This window comes from Girardinichthys multiradiatus, chromosome 23, assembly GCF_021462225.1.
Source record: "Girardinichthys multiradiatus isolate DD_20200921_A chromosome 23, DD_fGirMul_XY1, whole genome shotgun sequence".
NCBI classification, from domain to species: Eukaryota; Metazoa; Chordata; class Actinopteri; order Cyprinodontiformes; family Goodeidae; genus Girardinichthys; species Girardinichthys multiradiatus.
In genome coordinates this window covers 49,977,373-50,003,508 of record NC_061815.1, presented here as the reverse complement: position 1 = coordinate 50,003,508, position 26,136 = coordinate 49,977,373, and the positions used below count along the sequence as shown (strand labels likewise).

Here is a 26,136-nt window from a genome sequence, read left to right as displayed (position 1 = left end):
TGTTTCCTGTAGCCGTTACCTCAAAAATGAATTAAATCCCGTAAGATGAGAAAGATGTTAAATAGTGACTGAACTGGTGCTAATGTGTAGATATTTAACTGTAGTACAATTTGATAGGGGGAAGAACAGGACGGGCATGATTGAGAGTTCAAAGTGCTGAACTTAGGCCGGCGGTGTGTGTTTCAAAGGCAGCACGTGGCGATGGATGTGAGAGATTTGTTAATTCAGCAAAGTGGACCACTGCCTTGATGTTTGGTAGAGTTACACAGGCAGCAGCTGGAAGGAGACACGCATACATGCACGGTAAAAATGCACTGTGATGCACGCAATCTTTGTTTAAAGCAGGAACATGCGCAGATGACGATGCTGATCATTTGATACTGATCTAAGTTGGAGCTTCCTCCTTGTCACACAGTTTCTTGTATTATTTAGAACCCTTTAACTTTTTGTCAGATGAAATCTAAACTCTAGATGTTCAAAGTTGGTAAATTCATAAACTTGAAGAGACCTACACCTGGAACTGCAGTTAAAGGTGGTTCTACAACAGATATGGTCTCAGGGGGTTGAATACAAATGCATGCCACACTTTCTACTAATCTTTACATTTCCTCTTCTTTCCATTTCAGAATAATGCAGTATTTTGTGTTGGTCTGTTAGATAAAATCCCAAAGAAAACAAGTTTGAAATGTGTCAAAATGGTGAAAATAGTGCAAGCGGTATCGATGCCTTTGGGAGGATCTGAACCAGAATTTAGCTGCTTTACTGTTAAATCTTTTCTTTGACTTGCAGTCCACTCGTTGGTCCTCCAGAAACATATTCGAAGGTGACAGCAACTTTTTACCTCGGTGGCATCACATGCCTGCAATGCACTGCTGAAATAATTCAGAACAATCTTCTCAGACAAGTGTTTGTGTTTAAAAAGTGTTCAAGATTTATTGGATTCCTTAATTGTTTCTATTTGCTGTTTTATCTTGTTTTTTGCTGCTTCTCACCCTAAGTTTGCCTTCTGTTAATTCTGTTTCCCCGTGCAGGATGGTTTTAAAATAAAGTTTTATAAATAAACTGGTTTGGTAAGAAGAACCAGACATGCCTGAACATTTGTTCTGTCGTCACTGCATGGGTTATAAACGTAGGTCTGCATACAGAAAGCCATATATCTTATTTCCCACCCCTGTAGTTTGAAACAAGGGCAAATTTAGTATAAAGTCGGCATTTTAAACTGGCTTTAGCATCCTACGTTAGCTCTTAGTACTGTTGGTGCAGCTGTAACTGAAAACCAGCAGTCTCTGGATATATTTCTATGACAAAGCAGGTCCTCTCCTTAACTCTGGATGAGTCAACAGTCAGTGAAACATTGTTCATGCATGTTTGTAACTTGATATATTCATTTTTATCTGAATGCTGCTGTGTGATTGTTGTCTGTCATAAAGGTGTTTGGATAAAACCCAGTTTTTCGTGCTCTTTTTGTGAAATCTTCCTCTAACAGTATATCTGAATTGGTTATCTGCAGCCTGAGCCCCACAGTGTTCCACCTGCAGCTCCTTTAAGACGTGCACAGCTAAATGTTACAAATAACCTGTGTACCCAGCAGCGTGAAACACTCTCTGTTTCCATTTAAATGGCGAACGTGAAGTAATCCCCTAATTCCTTTGAATCATTTCTAACCTTGACTGAATCTCCTCTTGTGGCCGGGCCTTCAGGCTGCTAATGTATGTTTGCCAGATTCCACGTCATCTCCTTTTCAGGCTAATCTCAGAGCGTGTCCATCGCTTGACCCCGCTGCTCTATCACTGAAGTGTGAAACAATGATGGAAAACAGCTATGTAAATAATGCTATCCATGAAAACTTTATTACACCAGAAGGACAAAACACAGCTTTATTTCTCACACTCTGAACTCTGCCAGATGCATGAGCATCTTGCATGTACAGCATTCAGATATATAACTGTGTGGCCTTTGTCCCTGTATGTTGGCAGAAGTTATAAACCTCGTTACTATGTTATGTTCAGGAGTTAGTGTTCAGACCGTTTTGTGCCTTACGTCTGTATATTTTTTCACTGCTCTGTTGATATTTTATGATTGTTGAACAATCAGTGTTCAATGTCAAAGGGGGTAATTCATGTTTCTCCTTACTGCTGGTTCTCTGAACATTTTTCATCTCCCGATCCAGTCCAGGCCTCGCTGTTAACCCAAACCGGACCATGGAGGGTAAACGGCCCATGCCTGGCTCCAGCATCTGAAAATATACTGACATAATTTTGCTGGAAAATGGATCTGGGTTATTTCACACCCCATAAAAACGTGGCTTGTTAAACCCATGTTGTGTATTTGGATAATATCAGATGGAGATTGAATGCAGCTGGAAATTTGCTGCATCGGCATCATTAAACTTCATTTCTTCTCCTCGATGATAGACAAGAGTTAACAAAGGGGTGCATGAAGTAATATATTTGTTACAACAAAGTTTGAATTTTGTTTTAAAATAATAGAAATGCTGTTTTATTCTCCTTTAGATGATTAATTGTCTGTAAAGCAGCATGCTGATGGTGAGATCTGATAAACTGGTTTAATTGTTGCTTTTTAAAGTCTGGTTTCTGAGTATAGCTCATTGTTTAAACTTATGTAGTGAAACATAACAATAAACTAACTCTGGATCTCAACGCAAGCCTTCTTGGATGCCACCAGTAGCTGTATTTGATATGGACAACATGGCCGTCTGCCCAGGGCAGCATTGCCTAAGGGAGCCACAGTAGTTCTAGAAAGAAAGTTATGTCAGTTGTAACCCAAACAACTTTTTCTTAAGCCTAATGGTATGTTCTATGTATTGAAGCAGCTAGCTGCATCCGACTTGTTTGGATGAAAACCTAGAAATTCACCGATCAGAGGTTGGGTTTTGGTAAAGTTCTGATTTCCAGACAGCTTTTTTTAGCCTTCCAGATGTGAACATCTTCAGTATTTTATATTAGGAGAGTCACTGTAAACAGCATCTTATTTTAGCGATTAGCACAGTTAGCGATACGGACTGTAAACCATAACCTCTTGAAGAAGGTAGTCCGTGATCTCGACTGCGAGATTTCCAGTAGAAAGTTGGACAGAGAGGAAGAGCTCAGAAAGATTAAACCAGAACCACTTTGCTGTTTCCTATCAAGCCTTCGTGTTATTCAATGAAACTTTCGCTCTCTCTCGCTCTGTTGCAACCTCAATAAACTGCATAGCCTTTTAAACAGCTTCTCACATCTTGATGCTTCCTCTGATTTTAGTTTTAAGTACTTAACTGATACTAGAAATATCTAACCTTGAGGTTTCCTCAGTTCCTTCGTCCACACAGAAGAGTGTTGTTAGGACAACCATGTATTGCTTAGCTAAGGTTGATTTCTATGTGCATCGCTAATATTATTGTAATTGTAGAGAAAGAGGCTTTTTCAGGATGAAGCAGTTTGTTGCTGGAGTTTATAAAAAGTGGCCGTTGTACAGGGGTTGGACAATGAAACTGAAACACCTGGTTTTAGACCACAATAATTTATTAGTATGGTGTAGGGCCTCCTTTTGCAGCCAATACAGCATCAATTCGTCTTGGGAATGACATATACAAGTCCTGCACAGTGGTCAGAGGGATTTTAAGCCATTCTTCTTGCAGGATAGTGGCCAGGTCACTACGTGATACTGGTGGAGGAAAACGTTTCCTGACTCGCTCCTCCAAAACACCCCAAAGTGGCTCAATAATATTTAGATCTGGTGACTGTGCAGGCCATGGGAGATGTTCAACTTCACTTTCATGTTCATCAAACCAATCTTTCACCAGTCTTGCTGTGTGTATTGGTGCATTGTCATCCTGATACACGGCACCGCCTTCAGGATACAATGTTTGAACCATTGGATGCACATAGTCCTCAAGAATGGTTCGGTAGTCCTTGGCAGTGACGCGCCCATCTAGCACAAGTATTGGGCCAAGGGAATGCCATGATATGGCAGCCCAAACCATCACTGATCCACCCCCATGCTTCACTCTGGGCATGCAACAGTCTCGGTGCTTCTTTGGGGCTTCTCCACACCGTAACTCTCCTGGATGTGGGGAAAACAGTAAAGGTGGACTCATCAGAGAACAATACATGTTTCACATTGTCCACAGTCCAAGATTTGAATTCCTTGCACCATTGAAACCGACGTTTGGCATTGGCATGAGTGACCAAAGGTTTGGCTATAGCAGCCCGGCCGTATATATTGACCCTTTGGAGCTCCCGACGGACAGTTCTGGTGGAAACAGGAGAGTTGAGGTGCACATTTAATTCTGCCGTGATTTGGGCAGCCGTGGTTTTATGTTTTTTGGATACAATCCGGGTTAGCACCCGAACATCCCTTTCAGACAGCTTCCTCTTGCGTCCACAGTTAATCCTGTTGGATGTGGTTCGTCCTTCTTGGTGGTATGCTGACATTATCCTGGATACCGTGGCTCTTGATACATCACAAAGACTTGCTGTCTTGGTCACTGATGCTCCAGCAAGACGTGCACCAACAATATGTCCTCTTTTGAACTCTGGTATGTCACCCATAATGTTGTGTGCATTTCAATATTTTGAGTAAAACTGTGCTCTTACCCTGCTAATTGAACCTTCACACTCTGCTCTTACTGGTGCAATGTGCAATCAATGAAGACTGGCTACCAGGCTGGTCCAATTTAGCCATGAAACCTCCCACACTTTCAGTTTCATTGTCCAACCCCTGTATATCATCAGGCTTGAATGGAAAGCAAACTGAAAGTTTACTGAAATAAACTTCTGTATGAGTCCACTCAGTCTGCCTCGCTCTGTGTCCAACAACTGTTGGGTTTCTGGAAATATCCTTTTATGGGTTCCTGGCTATGTTGAGTGACAAGACACACTCCGAGGCGAGCTTCAGCTTAATTTTGGGTCTGATACTAAGCAAACAAAAAAACAGACGGATGCTGAGAACATCTCCTCTACCTCCTCAGAGTGGGGCACCACATCATGTCTTTCCTGAAAACGTGTGAAAGAGCGGGTGTGTGCAGAGTAAAAACAGCAGGTTGCTTTTGTTCATGGCCATACAGTCGGCCTCCGCCCTCATGTCTAACACACACACACAGACACAGACAGGTGGCTGTAATTAGTGTATAAAGCCCATTCATGGCTGAAGATCAAACTGCCATGCCGCTCAGCTTCAGGAAATACAAAGCTCTGCTCAACGTTGGATTCACACACTCGCTGACATTCAGAGCTGCATACGACTTCTCTCTTTATTTCTGTCTCTGTTTTGGTTGTGATGATTGCATGAAGAAAGGTTTTTGTTTAGTCTGAGTGAAACTGGCCTCTGTTCAGCTGCCCTGCAGAAACTACCAGTGTTTATTCCTGAGAGGAGAAAGAAAACATGGGATTATGGGTCAAAACCTTCAGCTTATCCAATCTCACTTGTTGTATATTTGCTGCAGTGTCTTTTAAGGTCTTTAAACGTTGAGCATGGATAACATTTAGCTTTGCATGTTGATCAGGCAGATTTTCCTTTCACTAATATTCGGTTGATTTAAACGATAAGCAGTTTTATTGCATAAATGTGACATTTGGACCAGTTTGGTCGTCTGTGGATCTATGAGAAAAGGATAGAAATGCAGAACACATATTTATGAGATATCACATTTATTACTGTACACTCATCATTATTATTACAGGTGATCCATGTATAAAAATGTCACAGTTTCTAAACCACCATGTTTTTTGATGAAATGGTCCAAAGGATTTAGGTCCTTCTACTAAGATGCCAGAGGAAGCGATGAACTGACCAGACTTTTCTCCAGAAAAACAGCGCTGCCCCTTGCCAATGCTTGTTGCTGTGCACTGCTGGTCAGCTGGATGAAAGAAGGCCACTACACATTTCCCTCACTAACAAGAAAGACAAATGCAGCTCTTTCTAAACAGTCATGGCGTAGAAACTAAAACATCTCTGTTGGTCGTTGCTTCTTATACTGGAGAGGCACTGGAAGCTGCCACATTTAAAGGGTGCTTATACTTTTTCTCTGTTTGCTCAAGTTAGTTTCAAAACCAAAGAAATAATTTACACACTGTTCTCTGTTTTAATAAAGCAGAACATGATCAGCTTTCTGCATTGAATTACTGAAACAAATAAACATTTTAATGGAGTTCTGATCTTCTGAGAAGTAAATTATGTTTCTTTTTAAATTTTTTACTCAATTTACCACACCCAGGGTATTCAGCCCATGTCTAATGCTCACTTTGTAAAAGATTTGGCTGTTTATAATTAAATTATATTATATGTAGATGTTAAAAATAAAGCACTATCTTGTTTTCACTTCCCAACACACCTCAAAGCTCCCTAAACTTTAGTCAGCAAGGAACTCTGGGTAATCAGTCACATCTGAGATCACTGTGAGTGCGTGCATGTGTGTGATTTGCTCTTATGTTCAGTTATTTTACCAAATAAGTCAGAAAGATGGCAGCCACCCCGGGGGCCGAACGTTGCCGTGTGTTCATCATATTTCAGAAAGCCTGAGCCCAGAACGGCATGTCGTGTAATCACATTTGTAAAAAGCGTTGTAAAGTTCTGCTCGTGAAAAGCTTGTTGTTTTCCTGGCATGCTGCACTGAGGCCAGCGGGTGTGTGTGTGTGTGTGTGTTAATGAGCTCACATGTTCCAGAAAGCAGAGTTAAAGGTTTTTCACTTGGAAACGGTTCCCGTTTGACTGTGATTCACAGTTTAAATGAAGTTGGAAAATGTCATCACCTCAGTCTCACTGGCCTTTAAATCCTCTGCTCTTTAACACATCTACTCAGTATATCTGCAGCGTAAAACAGTGCTGTTGGTGGGGAAGGCAGCAGCTACCTGTGGTGTGTGACTTTCTGCTCCACGGTCACAGATAATAAATCTCTGTCTCTGTCCTGCCGATATTTTCAGTCCAGCTCGGTGTTTTTATCACTCTGCCGCTGCCTCTTGACCTCTTTAAAAAGTCCATCAGATCCCAGCTTGTTTGCTCTTTTTCTCTGTCACTGCTCCTTTCAGCGTCTCTCCCTCACGCTGTTAATCGACGTCTATGTAGCAGCTCAACTTCTAACGATTTCCATAAGGCTGCAGAGCGTCTCCGCAGGCAGGAGGGTAAATCGCTGGTGACACATGTGCAGATGTGGACGTCTCTGTGCACTAACACGCGTCTGACTGTTGGCGCTGGAGAATATGACGACTTTCAGGATAAAGAATGTGAACTTTTCCATGTGGTACTTGTTTGGGAGCAGATGGTGTTTACATTTTTATTGAGAAGGTTGTTTAGATGTTGTGTAATTGTTTACAGAAAGGTAATCTGTTGGATTGGAGATTAAGGGGATTTATACGCGAGGATCACAGGGGGAGAGATTTCCTTCTAAAAATCCCAATACTTCCTCATAAAGTCGCAATAATGTTCAGTTATCAAGATAAAAAGCCTGAAACATCTGATATTGATGAAGGAGAATGTTGCACTTTGTTCAGCTGCCTTCTTATAGATAAAATGGTTTAACAGCACCGCGTTGCAACATTTAAAAGGCTGCTTTTTATCAGCTGGATTGATTCAAGTTGGTTTTGAGTAAGTTTTCTGTACTTTTATCCTTATGCTGTTTTAAATCAGAACTTCTGGAGTACCTGATGATGCTTTTATTTAGAAAATGTCTACCTTTTAGTCAGACATTCAGTCGAAAAAAAAACCCAGGATGATCCAAGTATTTAAAGCTTTGTGAGATTTTCAGAGCTTGAGATGTTGTTGTAGAACCTAACCCTACTTTAAACTGAACCAGAACTTTCTCCCCGGCTTGCCTGCTGTGTTCCTTGGTTTTCATAATGCTGTTTGTTCTCTTACTGAACCTCTGAGAACAGAAACAGAACATCTGCAGTTAGACTCAGATGGACTCTGGTTACTAATTACGTGACTTCTGAAGGCAGTTGGTTGGATTTTCTGTCATCTCACACTTATGCACTGCTTTCTGTTGGTCTATCACAAGGAACTGAGGCTCTAATGTGACAAGGACACTAAAAGTTTTCATATTCAGTCCAAGTTCTTGTAAAATGATGTCTGTGGTTAGCAGTTCGGTGTGGTCTGTGTGGTACTGGCCCTTTCTGTCCGTGGAGGATAACCTGAGCTGCTGGTTACACATGAAACTCAAACTGTCCTGCTGACAGAAGGTTTAGTGTCTGAATCTAATCACTTATTACCACAACACTGTGCGTAATGTTCCAACACGCTGCAACAAAATCCGCATGAATGTTACCAAAGTGACTTTTGCTAGAGCAGAAAGTATGCAGGAAACGACGCTTCGCTGTGCGGGAGAGAAACTGAGACATTCTGGGTTATTTCAGATCTCTGCTGTTATTCCATCGGCCACAATAATGGCCCAATAACACCAGAAAGAACCACACAGAACGGGCTTTCATTGTTTCCACAGTATAATTGGATGGATGGAGTTATAATGATAGTGTGTGTTTTGGTAGGGGGTCTGTGCATTGACAGGCCAACTAACTGCTGAAGGACAAATAGCGTTTATTCTCCTGGTCGTTATGGTGGAGGATGGGTTCCAGAAGATCTCTGCTGCATGATTAAACGTTTAAATTCAGGATTTTGTGATGTAACAATTTTATTCTCTCCAAAAGTTAGTACTTAATCACTCTTGGACTTCTTCTCCCTTTCTCTTTTTATCCAACTCCTCGTCTTATGTACCTCCTTTCCAAAATAAAAACCAGCATGAAGCTGAAGAATCACTCATTCCTCCACATTTTTGTTACAGTTTGGAGCAACCAGGAGAGGCTTGATATTCTTGCTGAAAACAGATTGCAGAATAGCAGCTTTTAAAGCCTTGATGAAAACCAGTTTAGATGAACCCCCTCCTAAGCAAGTTTCATTGAATAGACGTAGAAAAGGAGATGCTGCCTTTCATCCAAGCACCATGAAATTATAGCTGAAAAGACGTTGACATAAAATTGTTTACTGATCTCTACATGTGGCTGAGAGGTCGTTGGGTTCACCTAAAGGCTAATCAGGCCTAACTTTCAACATCTTTGTTAAAGTTACATTTGGAACATTAGCCTAAAAATTTGTAAACCTTAAATAACCATAGAATAGCCTGAGGGACAGATGTTTTTGGCCGTGTTTCTGCCATATCGTGATGAACTGCTGAGTAAATATGAAAAGCTTTGCAACATCAGAGGCTGTTGTTTTAACTTTTCAGCCCAATTTATTTTTCAGAAATGCTCCAAAGATCAAAAGTTAATGTTTACTTTTAAATAATTCCCAGTTTTCTTTATTAAAAACTTATTTCAGAACAATTCTAAAATGCAATGTTTGGAGATGATTTCGTGTTTATTTTGATCATTTATGCCACCTCTTGTTATGACGGCAGAATCTGGTTGGGTTGAAGGTTTAATTCAACTGAGAATCTCATCCTCAGTGTTCTGCAGAAGGTCTGGAAGCTCCTGTCAGGCTCATGAAATGAAACTGTGGCTGTGAGTGTGCCTGAAAGTGTGACTGTGCCCGGTTCTGGAGGTTTATCACATGCACAAACTCCCATCTGGAGATCTGGTTCTGGAGGGCTGGTTCTGACCACAATGCTGCAGCAACCAGCAGGCAGTAAACCTTTATACCTAAGCATCTGCCCCGCCTGTGTATCCATTTCATCTTTAACACATGCATATTCAGAACTTCTGGATACAAATCCCATGTGTCTGTATTAAACCTTGGAGGACCAGACCCTGCAGGAAAATCCAACTTTATGCACAAACTTGGATACAAGCAGACACATGTGCACTGGACCGTTGGGACTCATATTTCTGAGCATGCTCTTGTGAATTTACTGGCTTCTTTCTTCAGACCTGAAAGCAAATACAAGAAGAGGTTACACAAACACACTCCCTTCCACATGCGTTGAATCTGTGAAATGTAGCACGCTGTAAAGCCATTTCCTCTTCTGCAGATTAGGAGAGAGGAAAAGGGGGAAAACAGAAGGAATGAAGCAGAAATTGGAGATAAAGATGGAAAGCACCATTTAAATGTTAAAATCTGGCACCAAACCTCTCAAAGTCTGTCCACACCAGAATCACAACCTTGTCTGTGATTCCAAACAGAAAAAAATGTCTAAATTTAGAGGTTTCTGGGGTCTGTTTTCCTGTAGCATGAATGTGGAGGCTATAAATGTGAGTTTGTAAGCTGAAAGAAGGAGGAAATATGTTCTCTACAACCTCTGAAACCTCTCTTCTGAAAGAGCTGAAAAAAGACATAAAGCTGATCCTACCTGAAACATTTCCTCAGTCCCTAAATAGTTTCAGTCCTGACAAGGAAGTTCAAGAAGTGTTAACTAGAGCTGGAGGACATATTGTCACCATCACTGCATGAATGTGTGCAGTGTCTCAATCACAAGAGGCTTCCTGCAGGCAATAATTGGTAGATTATTATAATTCAAGTGCTTTGCATTAATCCTCTGCAGGCCACTTAAATGAACTCTCGCTGCATTTCATGCTTTATAGAGTCTGTAGTGAGCAGATGCTGAAGCTCTTACAGAACTTCATGCAGCCCCAGTGTCAAAGTTAAAGATTGGAGCTTTGTTCCGTGCAAAACTCTTTGGCTGTGTCTCAAATCTTTATATTTGAGAGTCAGGCATTATTATTATACTGTATTTTTGAGATTTTTTTTTCCTTCGGGCATTGGCTGCATTTTTGCAGCAGTTTTTGTTATAAAAATAATATTGCAACCTTGCTGTTATTAGTTCATTAGGCCTGATATATCTTTTGTCCACATTTATGTGCAAGATGTGCTGTTGTGGTCAGGGATATGGGTCAGGCAGAAAATGAGCGATAAAAGAGCTAAAGTCCAAAGAACTTTAAAAGCCTGGAGAGCTTTTCATCAAGAACCCTCGTGGGATGAGGACAATGTTTGACTCGTGGATGGAGGAAATTAGGGGTGTCTGAAAGCCATCCAATATCATCATCATAATATCATTACATGTCACACTGAGCGGTGGATGAGTCGTAGTGACAGAAAATATGATAAAAATGATTGCAACTCATCCTCACAGCAATATCTATCTGTTGTGAATGCTGTGTTTGAAGCAGGCATGTCTGTCTCCAGAGGAAAGCCAAACCTGGAAACGGTGTTAAGCTCTGTATAATTATAACTACCATCCTTACTAACGTTCTTCTTCAGACAAAAGTCCTTGTGGTGTGGTGTTAACAGGAGTCAGCTGCTCATCTGAGCAACACTGTGTGTTTATAGTCGGAGATGAACTCTGGTCTCCACAGCTGGTCCAGCTTCTAGAATCCTGAATTTATTTTTGGATCAAACGGGGTTCTTGGATGAGGTGTTTCTCCTACTCTGATTGCTCTTGCTGGACCTTCCGAAGCATGCTGATCAAGGCTAAAATATGAGATATTGAGTTCCTTTTCACATTCTTGAAACATGAAGAAGAAACTCATGAGACAAGCATTGTTTTTAAAAATAATGTTGTGTGCACATAACGACAGGACAATCTCACTAGACTGATACATAAAATAAGTTGGTTGTATTTAAAAACGACTGATTTTGTGTTAATCAGTCTAATATCTGGCATCAACTAGGCCTAACCCATATATAGAGTAGCTGCTGTTTGCTGAGTAAAGTGGTGCATAGTTGAAATATATTCTAAACTGCATCATTTAAAGTTTTTTATCACCAGGGTTCACCAGGCTTTTTAACTTCTAAAAATTAAATTGTTCACACAACATTTGGAGTGGATGAGGCTCACTTAAAGGCAGAAACAATTTTTACTCACAATTCAGGTGAAAACCAATTCGTTGCTGCAGTGTTGGCAGCAAATAAAGACCTGATCAGACTCACTTATCAAAATCCTCTTCTCTTTTCTATGAATGGAAAGTCAGACTAACAAGGATTTGAACTTGTGTCCCTTCGTTTCTTTATCATTTCATCCACTTTATTGTTTACCGGTCTCCAGATTCTGAAAACCCAGTTGCAGTTTATTTTCAGCTGTGTTCTGGTTTCTGTCAAAGAAACACAGCGGCTTCTGAAAACCGGTAAACATGAGAAAATATGAGGTTGACTATAGAATGATCCACTGAAGCCACTGGCAGCCATGGTTTCTATGTAGTCTGGAAAGGCCTGGAAAAGTCTGGACTTTTGAGTATTTTCCAGGTCCTGTACAGGGCTGGTCCAAGGTTTACCAGAATTAAATTTGGGGCCCCTCTGTCTGTTAAGGACATCAGCACCACTAACAGCATTTGAATGCAGATTGGGTTGCATCTGGGAGAGGGGGGTGAGTTTAATTTATCTACGTTGAAACCATTAAATTTAATTTAATTGTGTTCTCGTTCTCAATAAACAAATAGTTCTCTGTTAAAATTCAAGCTATTAATGGGAGGCCCCTGATGGTCTGGGGGCCCTAATCAGCAGCTTAGTTTACTCATTCCATCCATCCATCATTTTAAAAAACGAGAAATAATCTGATAAATTCAGGTTTTTTGCCCTGCTGTTTTTCTAGAAATGCAGCAACTTTCTTCCTTTGAATTAGTGGAAGGGGTCTGCCTGATTGGGTTTACAGTCATGCATGAGGTGGGGGGGAAGGGTTTGCTTTCTGCTTGGAAGGTAAAATCCAATGCCCACCCCCCCCCCCTCCAGAACAGACCCACATGCCGCTCGGATTCAAACGCGCAGCCCTTTCTCAGAACTTGCCGTGGATATGGCGGGAGCGAGGGATGAAGAGGGAGTCTGAAAGAGGCAAAGAGGAGCGCGGTTTGATGGGAATGCCGGGACCTCAAGTTACCACTGAGCGAAACGATGCCAAGACACATGCACCCAGTCATGCAACGACACACCCATGTAGTAATTCATATCACTCACACACACACTCACACACTCGCAGGACGGGAGCCACGTGGCCTGCCAGGATGCTATTAATATTGGTCCTTGGGAGGCAGGTCAGGCTTTTTATCTGCATTTCTCATGAATCTCTTATTCCACCGTCCATATACAGTGCCTTGAGAAAGTATTCGCCCCCCTTGAACTTTTCAACCTCTTGCCACATTTCAGGCTTCAAACATAAAGAAATAAAATTCAAATTTTTTGTGAAGAATCAACAATAATTGGGACACAATCATGACGTGGAATGAAATTTATTGGATGTGTCAAACTTTTTTAACAAATAAAAAACTGAAAAGTGGGGCGTTCAATATTATTCGGCCCCCTTGCGTTAATACTTTGTAGCTCCACCCTTTGCTGTAATTACAGCTGCAAGTCTCTTGGGGTTTGTTTCTATTAGTTTTCACATCAAGAAACTGAAATTCTTGCTCATTCTTCCTTGCAAAACAGCTGGAGCTCAGTGAGGTTGGATGGAGAGCGTTCATGAATATCAGTCTTCAGCTCTTTCCACAGATTCTTGATTGGATTCAGGTCTGGACTTTGACTAGGCCATTCCAACACCTGGATACATTTATTTGTGAACCATTCCATTGTAGATTTGGCTTTATGTTTTGGATCATTGTTTTGTTGGAAGATAAATCTCTGTCCCAGTCTCAGGTCTCTTTCAGACTCTAACAGGTTTTCTTCCAGAATGGTTCTGTATTTGGCCCCATCCATCTTCCCATCAATTTTGACCATCTTCTCTGTCCCTGCTGATGAAAAGCAGGCCCAAACCATGATGCTGACACCACCATGTTTAACAGTGGGGATGGTGTGTTCAGGGTGATGAGCTGTGTTGCTTTTACACCAAACATATCGTTTTGCATTGTGGCCAAACAGTTTGATTTTGGTTTCATCTGACCAGAGCATCTTCTTCCACATGTTTGGTGTGTCTCCCAGGTGGCTTGTGGCAAACTTTAAATGAGACTTTTTATGGATATCTTTGAGAAATGGCTTTCTTCTTGCCACTCTTCCATAAAGGCCAGATTTGTGCCGTGTACGACTGATTGTTGTCCTATGGACAGACTCTCCTACCTCAGCTGTAGATCTCTGCAGTTCATCCAGAGTGATCATGGGCCTCTTGGCTGCATCTCTGATCAGTCTTCTCCTTGTTCCAGATGAAAGTTTAGAGGGACGGCCGGGTCTTGGTAGATTTGCAGTGGTCTGATACTCCTTCCATTTCAATATGATTTCTTGCACAGAGCTCCTTGGGATGTTTAAAGCTTGAGAAATCTTTTTGTATCCAAATCCAGCTTTAAACTTCTCCACAACAGTATCTTGGACCTGCCTGGTGTGTTCCTTGGTCTTCATGATGCTCTCTGTGCTTTGAACAGAACCCTGAGACTATCACAGAGCAGGTGCATTTATACGGAGACTTGATTACACACAGGTGGATTCTATTTATCATCATCAGTCATTTGGGACAACATTGGATCATTCAGAGATCCTCACTGAACTTCTGGAGTGAGTTTGCTGCACTGAAAGTAAAGGGGCTGAATAATATTACACGCCCCACTTTTCAGTTTTTTATTTGTTAAAAACGTTTGACTCATCCAATAAATTTCATTCCACTTCACGATTGTGTCCCACTTGTTGTTGATTCTTCACAAAAAATTTGAATTTTAAATCTTTATGTTTGAAGCCTGAAATGTGGCAAGAGGTTGAAAAGTTCAAGGGGGCCGAATACTTTCACAAGGCATTGTAAGTACACTTTAAATACATCTGAGTCTGCAGATGCTCAGTGAACAGATCATTTTACATCCACACTCCTGCAGGTAGTCCACGTCTGTTTGAGGTTGTTCAGGTCCAAGTTAAGCACATGCATTTTCACTGACCTGCTACTGGGCTCAATCAGGAGCCCCTTCTCCTCACCATTGCTTGACTGGGCCCCATCTTCTGAACATGAAGGTCCAAGCAGATATTTCAGTGTGCAAGGACATGCCAAGAAAGGAAACCTGCCTCACCTGAAAGCAATTTGATTCTGCTGAGTTTGAACAAATACAGAATAAAGGAAATAAAAAAAACTAATAAGAGGCCCAAACCTCATATCGAGCCTGTTCCAGAGGTCCGAGTGAGGAATTTCTGATTTAAAGGTTAAGAGTGGAGGAATTGTTGGTGACATTTTGCATTCATTTCAAGGCTTTCATCACAGAACCACTGCATGATCTTTGGTCTGGTCCAAGCATCAGAAGCATGAAAATAAATGTTTAAAACGGAGTAGTAGGTCCGTGAACTGACCGTACCTGCAACCAGCCTGTCCGTCATCTGCCTGCCCCAATTGCAGACTTATGGAGTTCAAAAGGTTTTGAGATAAAAATCAGTATATCTGTTTAAACTAAGATTTAGTTTTAACCCATAAAGGTGAAGGTTCTACAGATCACGAACTGGTTCAGAGAACCTGGATTCAGTGCAGAATAGTTCTGTTCAGGTTCACCTTCTGTAGGTTCTGTGATTTTCAAGCAGGACCATCTAAGGTGGTCCTCATGCCAAAAATAGCTGTATATCCCCATTTTTGCGTTTTGACAAACGTACTGAAGGTTTCACTAACTTGGTTCTGATTCATCTTGCACTCAGTCACTCTATTTTAGATTTATTTCCACAGATGACCAGATAAGGCCCTAATGGCTTTAAAATAATGTGAAATATCCCTTTAGTTTGGTGCTGAAGTAAACACTGCTAATCACGGTCCAGCTTCAGCATAGTGTACAAGCCAAAACGAAACGCTGACATTAGAGGCGCACCGATCCAAATTCTGAGGCTAATTTCTGATGTCAGGTTGTTGTAAAGAACCATGCGTAAGAATCCATTCATTCACTGTTAAGGCGAGGCTGTTCTGGCGTTCTGTAGCCTCTGCTTATGGCGCGCCGGCTCTACTAACTGAGCCACCTAGTGCTACTCTGTTCATCTTTAATTGGAATCATCCCTTTCACGTTTTTACCAATGTAACAAAGTTTTAACAAGGACGAATGAAAGTTGCTATAAATGTACGTTTGGCCAAATTATAAAAAAAATAATGCTGAGTTTATAGCACATAGATGAATTTAACTTTTTCAAGTGGATTTAGAATGATTACTGTATCACTGGAAGTTCAATATTACACAATACTTAATTTTCCATCCTAGTTCTTCTCTAATGATTCTTTCTGTTCTTCTGCTCTCAGATGACTCCAGTTTAAGGAATGGAGCAGGAGAACCCACTGGTGACTCTGTGCATCCCCCAGACCTGGCTGGAAAACTGGGTAAGGACTCGCAAACTATTCTACCTGAATAATAAATATTAATGCAGAAAACATCAAGCAGCAAACCATAAGGCGGCTGTTTGTGGAAGTAATTGGCTCTGACTGTGCTGGGATCTGTTAGTATGAGGTGAGATATGGTGGGTCTGACCCATTCCTTCCCCTTCCCTGAAAACCATTCTGTCACGTTTTTTAAAACTTTGATCACCGATAAAACTCCTATTTCTACAGAAATCTGGACATTCAAGGGTTTTATATTCTCTCTGTGCTCTCTTCTTACAGAAGTCTGATCAATATTCTGGTTCTGGTCAGATTGTTTTCTCAAGGAAGTAAATTGCAGTCTGTAAAATAGAGAAATTTGTTCATCTTTATTCCCAGGTTTGGGAAAAGTATGGAAAAATATGAGCTTCCTTCTTCCATCCATCCATCCTTTCATCCATCCATCCATCCTTTCATCCATCCATCCATCCTTTCATCCATCCATCCATCCTTACATCCATCCATCCATCCTTTCATCCATCCATCCATCCTTACATCCATCCATCCATCCTTTCATCCATCCATCCATCCTTACATCCATCCATCCATCCTTTCATCCATCCATCCATCCTTACATCCATCCATCCATCCTTTCATCCATCCATCCATCCTTACATCCATCCATCCATCCTTTCATCCATCCATCCATCCTTTCATCCATCCATCCATCCTTTCATCCATCCATCCATCCTTACATCCATCCATCCATCCTTTCATCCATCCATCCATCCTTACATCCATCCATCCATCCTTTCATCCATCCATCCATCCTTACATCCATCCATCCATCCTTTCATCCATCCATCCATCCTTTCATCCATCCATCCATCCTTACATCCATCCATCCATCCTTTCATCCATCCATCCATCCTTACATCCATCCATCCATCCTTTCATCCATCCATCCATCCTTACATCCATCCATCCATCCTTTCATCCATCCATCCATCCTTACATCCATCCATCCATCCTTTCATCCATCCATCCATCCTTACATCCATCCATCCATCCTTTCATCCATCCATCCATCCTTACATCCATCCATCCATCCTTTCATCCATCCATCCTTCCTTATATCCATCCATCCATCCTTTCATCCATCCTTACATCCATCCTTACATCCATCCATCCATCCTTTCATCCATCCATCCATCCTTACATCCATCCTTTCATCCATCCATCCTTCCTTATATCCATTCATCCATCCTTATATCCATCCATCCATCCTTACATCCATCCATCCATCCTTTCATCCATCCATCCATCCTTTCATCCATCCATCCATCCTTACATCCATCCATCCATCCTTTCATCCATCCATCCTTCCTTATATCCATCCATCCATCCTTTCATCCATCCATCCATCCTTACATCCATCCTTTCATCCATCCATCCTTCCTTATATCCATCCATCCATCCTTACATGAATCCATCCATCCTTTCATCCATCCATCCTTCCTTATATCCATCCATCCATCCTTTCATCCATCCATCCATCCTTTCATCCATCCATCCATCCTTACATCCATCCATCCATCCTTTCATCCATCCATCCTTCCTTATATCCATCCATCCATCCTTTCATCCATCCATCCATCCTTTCATCCATCCATCCTTCCTTATATCCATCCATCCATCCTTTCATCCATCCATCCATCCTTTCATCCATCCATCCATCCTTTCATCCATCCATCCATCCATCCTTTCATCCATCCATCCTTCCTTATATCCATCCATCCATCCTTACATCCATCCATCCATCCTTTCATTCATCCATCCTTTCATCCATCCATCCATCATCCATCCTTCCTTCCTTTCATCCATCCATCCATCCATCCATCCTTCCTTATATCCATCCATCCATCCTTACATCCATCCATCCATCCATCCTTACATCCATCCATCCATCATCCATCCTTTCATCCATCCATCCTTCCTTATATCCATCCATCCATCCATCCATCCTTCCTTATATCCATCCATCCATCCTTACATCCATCCATCCATCCTTTCATCCATCCATCCTTCCTTATATCCATCCATCCTTCCTTTCATCCATCCATCCATCCATCCATCCATCCTTTCATCCATCCATCCTTCCTTATATCCATCCATCCATCCATCCATCCTTCCTTATATCCATCCATCCATCCTTACATCCATCCATCCATCCTTTCATCCATCCATCCTTCCTTATATCCATCCATCCTTTCATCCATCCATCCATCCTTTCATCCATCCATCCATCCTTACATCCATCCATCCATCCTTTCATCCATCCATCCTTCCATCCATCCATCCTTCCTTACATCCACCATCCATCCATCCATCCTTCCATCCATCCTTCCTTACATCCATCCATCCTTCCATCCTTCCTTTCATCCATCCATCCTTCCTTCCTTTCATCCATCCATCCATCCATCCTTCCATCCATCCATCCTTCCTTACATCCATCCATCCATCCTTCCTTTCATCCATCCATCCTTCCTTCCTTTCATCCATCCATCCATCCTTCCTTTCATCCATCCATCCATCCATCCTTACATCTATCCATCCATCCTTTCATCCATCCATCCTTCCTTACATCCATCCATCCATCCTTTCATTCATCCATCCTTTCATCCATCCATCCTTCCTTACATCCATCCATCCTTCCGTTCATCATCCATCCATCCTTCCTTTCATCCATCCATCCATCCTTTCATCCATCCATCCATCATCCACCCTTCCTTCCTTTCATCCATCCATCCATCCATCCTTCCTTTCATCCATCCATCCATCCATCCTTCCTTTCATCCATCCATCCTTACATCCATCCATCCATCCATCCATCATCCATCCTTCCTTTCATCCATCCATCCATCCATCCTTTCTTACATCCATCCATCCATCCATCCTTCCTTCCTTTCATCCATCCATCCATCATTTCATCCATCCATCCTTCCTTTCATCCATCCATCCGTCCATCCATCCATCCTTCCTTACATCCACCATCCATCCATCCATCCTTCCATCCATCCTTCCTTACATCCATCCATCCATCCATCCTTCCTTACATCCATCCATCCATCCATCCTTCCTTTCATCCATCCATCCTTCCTTCCTTTCATCCATCCATCCATCCTTTCATCCATCCATCCTTCCTTCCTTTCATCCTTCCTTTCATCCATCCATCCTTCCTTACATCCATCCATCCATCCTTCCTTTCATCCATCCTTCCTTCCTTACATCCATCCATCCATCCATCCTTACATCCATCCATCCATCATCCATCCTTTCATCCATCCATCCTTCCTTATATCCATCCATCCATCCATCCATCCTTTCTTTCATCCATCCTTTCATCCATCCATCCATCCTTCCTTCCTTACATCCATCCATCCATTTGCATTTTTGGGTTATGTTTTAAATAAATGATTAGGAAAGTATTGTGAGCCACAAACTATTTTTCTTGGGAAGAACCTGGGTGGAAACTTTATTCATTTACAATCTCAACCTTCACCAGATGATCTGCTGGTTGATCCCCCCGACCCACCGAGTCAGTACTCTGTAGAACCACTTTTGGCTGTAGGTCTTTTCGGGTATGTATCTACCAGCTTTGAACATCTTCAGACTCAACATTCTTTGTACATTATCTCAGACTCAGTCAGAATGGATGGAGAACATCAGTTTTTCAGTCTTGCCACAGATTGTCAGCTGGATTTAGGTCTGAACTTTGACTAGGCCTTTGATCTGAACCATCTATGGCTGTATGTTCAAGGTGGTTGTCCTGCTTGAAGGTAAACCTCCACAACCCAGTATCAGGTCTTCTGCAGCCTCTAACAGGTTTATTTCCAGGATTCCCTGGATTTAACTCCATCCATCATCCCACAGCATGATGCTGCCACCACCACATTTCATCATAGGGAAGGTGTGCCCAGTGTGATGTTTAGACCATAAAGGTTAGCTTTTGTCTCCTTTGATCAAAGCACCTTCTTCCACATGTTTGCTGTGTTTCCTGCATGGTTTGTGACAAACTGCAAAGAGGACTTCGTCTGACTTTCTTCTTGCTTCTCTTCCATAAAGACCAGATTTTTGGATTCCATCACTAATAGTTGTCCTGTCGGCTGATTCTCCCACCTGAGCTGTGGACCACTGCAGCTCTTCCAGTGTTACTCTGGTCCTCTTGATTGCTTCTCTAATTAATGCTCTCCTTCTCAGTTTAGGTGCTCTTGATTTTATTTAAGTGGACCAGAGTAAATAATGAATACAAAATACACACCAGACCTCGTAATTATGCAAACATTTTAGACTTTGACTGAAATTATCTCCTTTGTACTTTTATTGAATTAAAAAAAACATTGAGTCAGAGCTGAATAAATGTTTGTATTATTGGATATTTTAAATGGGAACTGAATTTCAGAAGCCCGTTTTACTCTCCCCGTGGCGCTCCCTCCCCCATCAGTGGGGGGGTCAGCAGTATTTTACACAGTAAAGTGTGGCATTGAAGTGGGTCCTGAGACCCAGAACAAGCTGCCCTTTGGTGGCTCATGCTGCCCAAATTATCTGTTTTTCTTTCTTTCTGCTTCTTTCTTTATCCCCCCCCCACCATCTGTTCATATCATATATTGCTTATGTTTGGTAACTGTCTTAATTTAACTTTACCTCGGTTTATTCTTTGTCTTTGCAGTAATTTCTAGTTTAAACCAAATGTATGCAATCAACGGTGTTGAACTTTAAATGCCGCATCTCTTTCTTGACGTTCTGTTGGATTTATTGACTCTGGCTGGTCACAGTTCAGTTGTAGTCCAGTAGCTTTCCTCAGACTAAGAAGGCACAAAGGCGAAACTTAAAAGCCTTTCCAGTATGTTTGCTTTGTGGCCCTGCCCAGCTTTGAGCCGCTCGTCAGAGGCTGAACTCCACTGAGTAATGCAGTTGTAGAGAAATCTCCCAATTTGAGCCGTCACATAACTCTTCTCCATGTTTGTTTACCCAGAGCTAGAATAATAACTGTGTCTGAAGAAAGAGATGCAGCCGCAGTAGTTTTGGGGTGATTTATCCTTCTGGCTTATGGCTATCTGCTGTGGCTGGGACATGAGGGCTATAAAATCAAGCGCTCCTGTGAGTGATTTCCTCTCCTCCCGTCCCACTGGATAGTTTTTTCCCTCTTTGATCTGTTCCAACTGATTGTTTTTCACAGAGGACGTTTGTGTTCAGGCAGATTCTTGGGTTCAGATAACACTGAGTTAGTGTCCCAACTTTATCAATAAAAAAGGACTTTACTCCGATTAGTAAAGGATGCATGAAGTTAGGCGATGCATTCAATGAAGAGATGTGGAGGTTTGGATGTGTTTATAATTTTGTGCTTTAAAAGCATGAATTCACATTTGTTTAAAGCTGATTTTAGTAGGTTTTTCTAGTAAATAATGAAAATAAGATGAAAATAAGAGGTACTATACAGAGATGCTTAAGTTCAGTTATTTTGTGGTGCTGATATCTGACTTTAGAGAACAAACAGCATCACCACAGCAGACAGGTCAGGGAACTAAGTCAGTACTGGATCTATTATTTCGGTATGGATGGTAAAAGAGGTTGAAAAGCTGAAATGAATAAAAAATGTTTTTAATCTGGATACCCTCGTGGATTCCAGTTAGTCTCACTGCCTGGTAAAGCACAGAGTCTGGACTGCAGAGTCCTCTCCTCAGTTGTTCCTCCTGGGACAATCCAACATAGCTTTCACACCTCTGAATGTCGCAAAAACTCTTAAAACTGAAAGTTTGGGTAAATTCCTCCAAAATATGAGCGCCAGCAACAGAGGACCATTCAGTCTGGATCAGTGGGCTCAGCCTGATACCTGTCGGATTGGATCAGTACAGGAAGTGTTGGAGGTGCTCCAGAGTCACACAGATGAGGAAATGATCCAACTTTATTTCTTAACCAAACCAGTTATTGTAAATTTGACTTTTGCACCAAGTTGCCACATGTTGGTAAAGTTCTGATAGACCTCAGCCAGTCCAACATTCGTCACGCTGCAGATTTAATTTTTCTTCTTAAAATATTTTCATGGAAACAGATGTTAGGATGATGTAACAGAAGCCTTTTTGACAGCAGTGATGAATCTGCTTATGAGTTGACTCAGGTTATAATTAACTTCAAGGAAACTGATTTCATGTTGCACATATAGGAGGTTATGCAACAGTGATGGCTCAGAGCGGAAAATGAATTGACCAACCCAGCAGCTGCTGCAGATGTCAGCGCTGAGAGGTTCAAACAAAACAAGAAGGCACAATTCATAGAGCAGACAATATGAGTGACTGTAAGTTTGTTCATCAGCATGAATGTTCTTCACGCTGATGAACGTTTCCCAATGAGAGCTGCTCTTCAGCTGCTTTCAGAGGAGGGAATTAAACAGTGACTCGTTTTCATGCCACAATCAGCTCAGATAGCAGGGCTTTCTCTCCCCTTTACATCAAATAAAAGTGTCCCTCTGGAATTTCAATCAAATTCACCATTTTTCCTGATCCATAAACTGTTCAGCTCAACTAATAACTCCATTTCTTTTTTGTGTCTTCTACTTTTCTTCCCTGACACACAGGAAGAGGGCATATCTTACTTTTTGGATGACATATTTGATCCAAATGACTGAAGTTACAACATGTCTTTTACTTCTGCGTTTTTGTCTTTTTGCTTCAGTTCGTCCACGTTTCACTGAGCCGGCGAAGATGAGGAGACGGGTCATCGAGCGTCCGGTGGGCAGCTCTGTGCGCCTCAAGTGCACAGCGAGCGGTAACCCTCACCCAGATATCATCTGGCTGAAGGACAGCAAGCCGCTGGCGGATGAGGAAGGTGGAGCAGGTGGGGAGAGGAAGAAAAAGAGGTGGACCCTAAGTTTGAGGAACCTGACGCCAGAGCACAGCGGGAAGTACACCTGCCACGTTTCCAACAAAGCTGGGGAGATCAACGCCACCTACAAAGTGGAAGTCATACGTAAGTTTGACAGAGAAGCTGGAGCCACACCTTCACAGTAAGAGATTACATGGAATTTAAAAGGATAGTTCTGAATGTTTAAAGTGAGGGTCTGAGTGTCCCAGAAGCTGAAGCTAGGTGGACTGCTACCATCTTAATAACTCCAAACATCTTCACAGTTTATTCAAATGCTACATTATGAACCTTTAAACTGCCGTCATGTTGGGCGGTCAGTTGCACCGAAGCTAATTCTTGTGTTAGAATGAGCTAGACCTAAAAGTTGTTGAGAATTTATTCCATGCTCCTTATGAGATGGCAGATGGTGTCCTGGGGTATCTTCTGCCAGATCCTGAACAGGGCATCACTGAGCTCCTGTCTGAGGACAGACCTAAACATGATGTCCCAGAGATGTTCTATAGGATTTAGATCAGGGAAGTGTGGAGGCCAGTCAGTGGTATCAGTTCCTTCATCCTCCAGGAAGTGCCTGTTCACTCTTGCCACAGGAGGCCGGGCATTAACATGCGCCAGGAGGAACCCAGGATCCACTGCACTAGTGAAGAATCTAACAATGGGTCTAAGGATTAGATCCCGATACCTAATGGCAGTCAGGGTGCCTTTAGTTATCCTGTACAGGTCCGTGCATCCCTCCATGGATATTCCTCTCCAGACCAACACTGACCCACCACCAAACCAATCATGCTTGACAGTGTCGCAGGCATCATAATGTCACTCCAGCTTTTCCAGACTCCTTCATGTCTGTCTCATGAGCTCAGAGTGAACCTGCTGTCATCTGTGAAAAAGCAGGTGCTGTCCCTGCCTATTTCAGTGTTCTCTGAGAAATGCCAGTTAAGCTCCACGATGCCGTGCAGTGAGGACGGGGCCTACTAGAAGATGTCCGGCCATCAGTCCACCCTCATGAAGTCTGTTTGTAATGTTGGTCAGGATCATTCATGCCAGTGGCCCACTGAAGGTCACTTTGTTGGGCTCCGGCAGTATTCATCCTGTTCCTTCTTGCGTGAAGGAGCAGATACCAGTCCTGCTGATGGGTTAAGGACCTCCAGTGGCCCTGTCCAGTTCTCCTAGGGTAACTGGCTGTCACCTCCATGCTCTTGACTGTGCTGGCATTGACTTTGCAGAAAATCCCTCATACTGAGCATGCATGTAGCGACAGTGGAGAGGAAAACTCCCTTTTAACAGGAAGAAACCTCCAGCAGAACCAGAACCAGGAATCTGTCAGACAGATAAGATTTAAACCAGCCTAGCGCTGTTCCCCTGATCCCTACAGCATATTCCAGCCTTTATAAGAGAATATTATGGTCGACTGGATCAAATGCAGCACTGAGATCTAACAGAACCAGTACAGACACAAGTCCATTATCTGAGGCCATAAGAATATCATTAGTGACTTTCAGCAGAGCTGTTTCAGTGCTATGATGATCTCTGAAACCTGACTGAAACTCTTCAAACAGGTCATTGCTGTATAAATGTTCACACATTTGATTAGCAACTATTTTCTCAAGAATTTTAGATAAGAATGGAAGATTGGATATAGGTCTGTAATTTATTAACTCATCTCGATCAAGCGAAGGTTTCTTAAGTAAAGGTATTCCTTTCAGTGTATATAATTTTCCTTCCAATAAGACAATACTTTGTGTTGGTCTGTCAGATAAATTCCTACTAAAACACATTGAAGTTTGAGGTTTTAATGGGACAGAATGTGAAAAAGTTCAAGAGGTGTGAATACCATTGCAAAGCAGTGAATATGTCTTTGAGCCCTTGTTGTTGATTGCAAAGTAGACATTAAATACCAGAGAAAACCGGTTTAAATTAGCTTTAAAATCCTTTTTTTAGTGTTCGTTATTGATCACCTCCAGAGAAGTCAGTAAGCATCCTTCAAGTGAGAGAGGAATGTTGAGCATGCTTTTCTGAAATCCAGCTGCAGATTTTGTCTAAAAAAGGTTCTGTTTTAAAATTCACAGTTGAATGTGATGAGTTGTGGTTGTTGATGTGTCAGGTTCTGTTGGATGGCTGCAGGAGCTGTTGTCAAGCTGGATGATTTAATGTCTCACAGTTTGGAGCGGAGTTGGAGCTGAACGTGTGTCTGTGTAAAACTAAAGGTTATAACTCTTTTGAGAGGCTCAAACCAGCTCTCCTGACACTTGCTTTACGTGCAACATCTGCTCTGCATTAGACTACAGCTGTAGTCTTTCCTGAAACCCACACACACACCCATATGGATGGAATAAAAAGGACATAAATCAAACTGCTGCTTGCTGATGTCAAATGTGACATTCTGTCTTTCGGTCGGGATTTAGGCGGCTGTCAGTCACGTGCAGGAAGGCTTCGAAGGAACGGAGACAAAGAAGTGCAGGTCAGAAGAGCAATGATGCTCTTAGGGAACGCTTACTTTATGCGTTATGTGTAGAGATGCTACGTGACAATGCAGCAAAATGTGTCTGAAAGATGGGAATACAATAATTTAGAAATTTGACACTTTAAATGTAAACAATGATCATGTTTCAATCTGCTGAGAATAGATTGGAGCTACATAGCTTATTGTTTTTAACTGTGTAAAACAAGCACTAGTATGCAAAGGTATTCACACCCCTATTACTAACCACCCTCAATCTTCCATAGATTTTATTGGAAATTAATGTGACAGACTAACACAAAGAAGTGTATAACTGTGAAGTGCTGGGACACAGCAAACATATGGAAGAAGGTGCTCTGCTTGGATTGGACCAAAGTTGACCTCCATGCAAAAATTCTACTTGCAGGGCATGACGCGTGACGTAGCGCTAGAGCACACCACCTGTCCCTGGTTCGAGTCCCGACCCTGGCAACCTGTGCTGCTTGTCTTCCCCTCTCTTCACCCCACTTCCTGTCTGGCTACTTTCAAATAGCAGAAAATAAAGGTCTACTTGCAGAGGAATACAAACACACCAACCCCAAGGTGAAACATGGTAGTGGCCGCATCATGCTGTGGTGATACG

At 42.0% G+C, this 26,136-nt stretch overlaps 1 protein-coding gene across 1 annotated transcript in view; it reads left to right on the top strand.

Moving 5' to 3' along the window:
• The window catches only part of fgfrl1a (fibroblast growth factor receptor like 1a), a 103,889-nt gene that overhangs the window by 66,482 nt on the left and 11,271 nt on the right, over positions 1-26,136 (top strand). The window contains exons 4-5 of the mRNA XM_047354620.1: positions 16,085-16,162; positions 22,871-23,164. Coding sequence (XP_047210576.1) covers positions 16,085-16,162; positions 22,871-23,164 — 372 coding nt within the window. The remainder of the gene's footprint in view (positions 1-16,084; positions 16,163-22,870; positions 23,165-26,136) is intronic.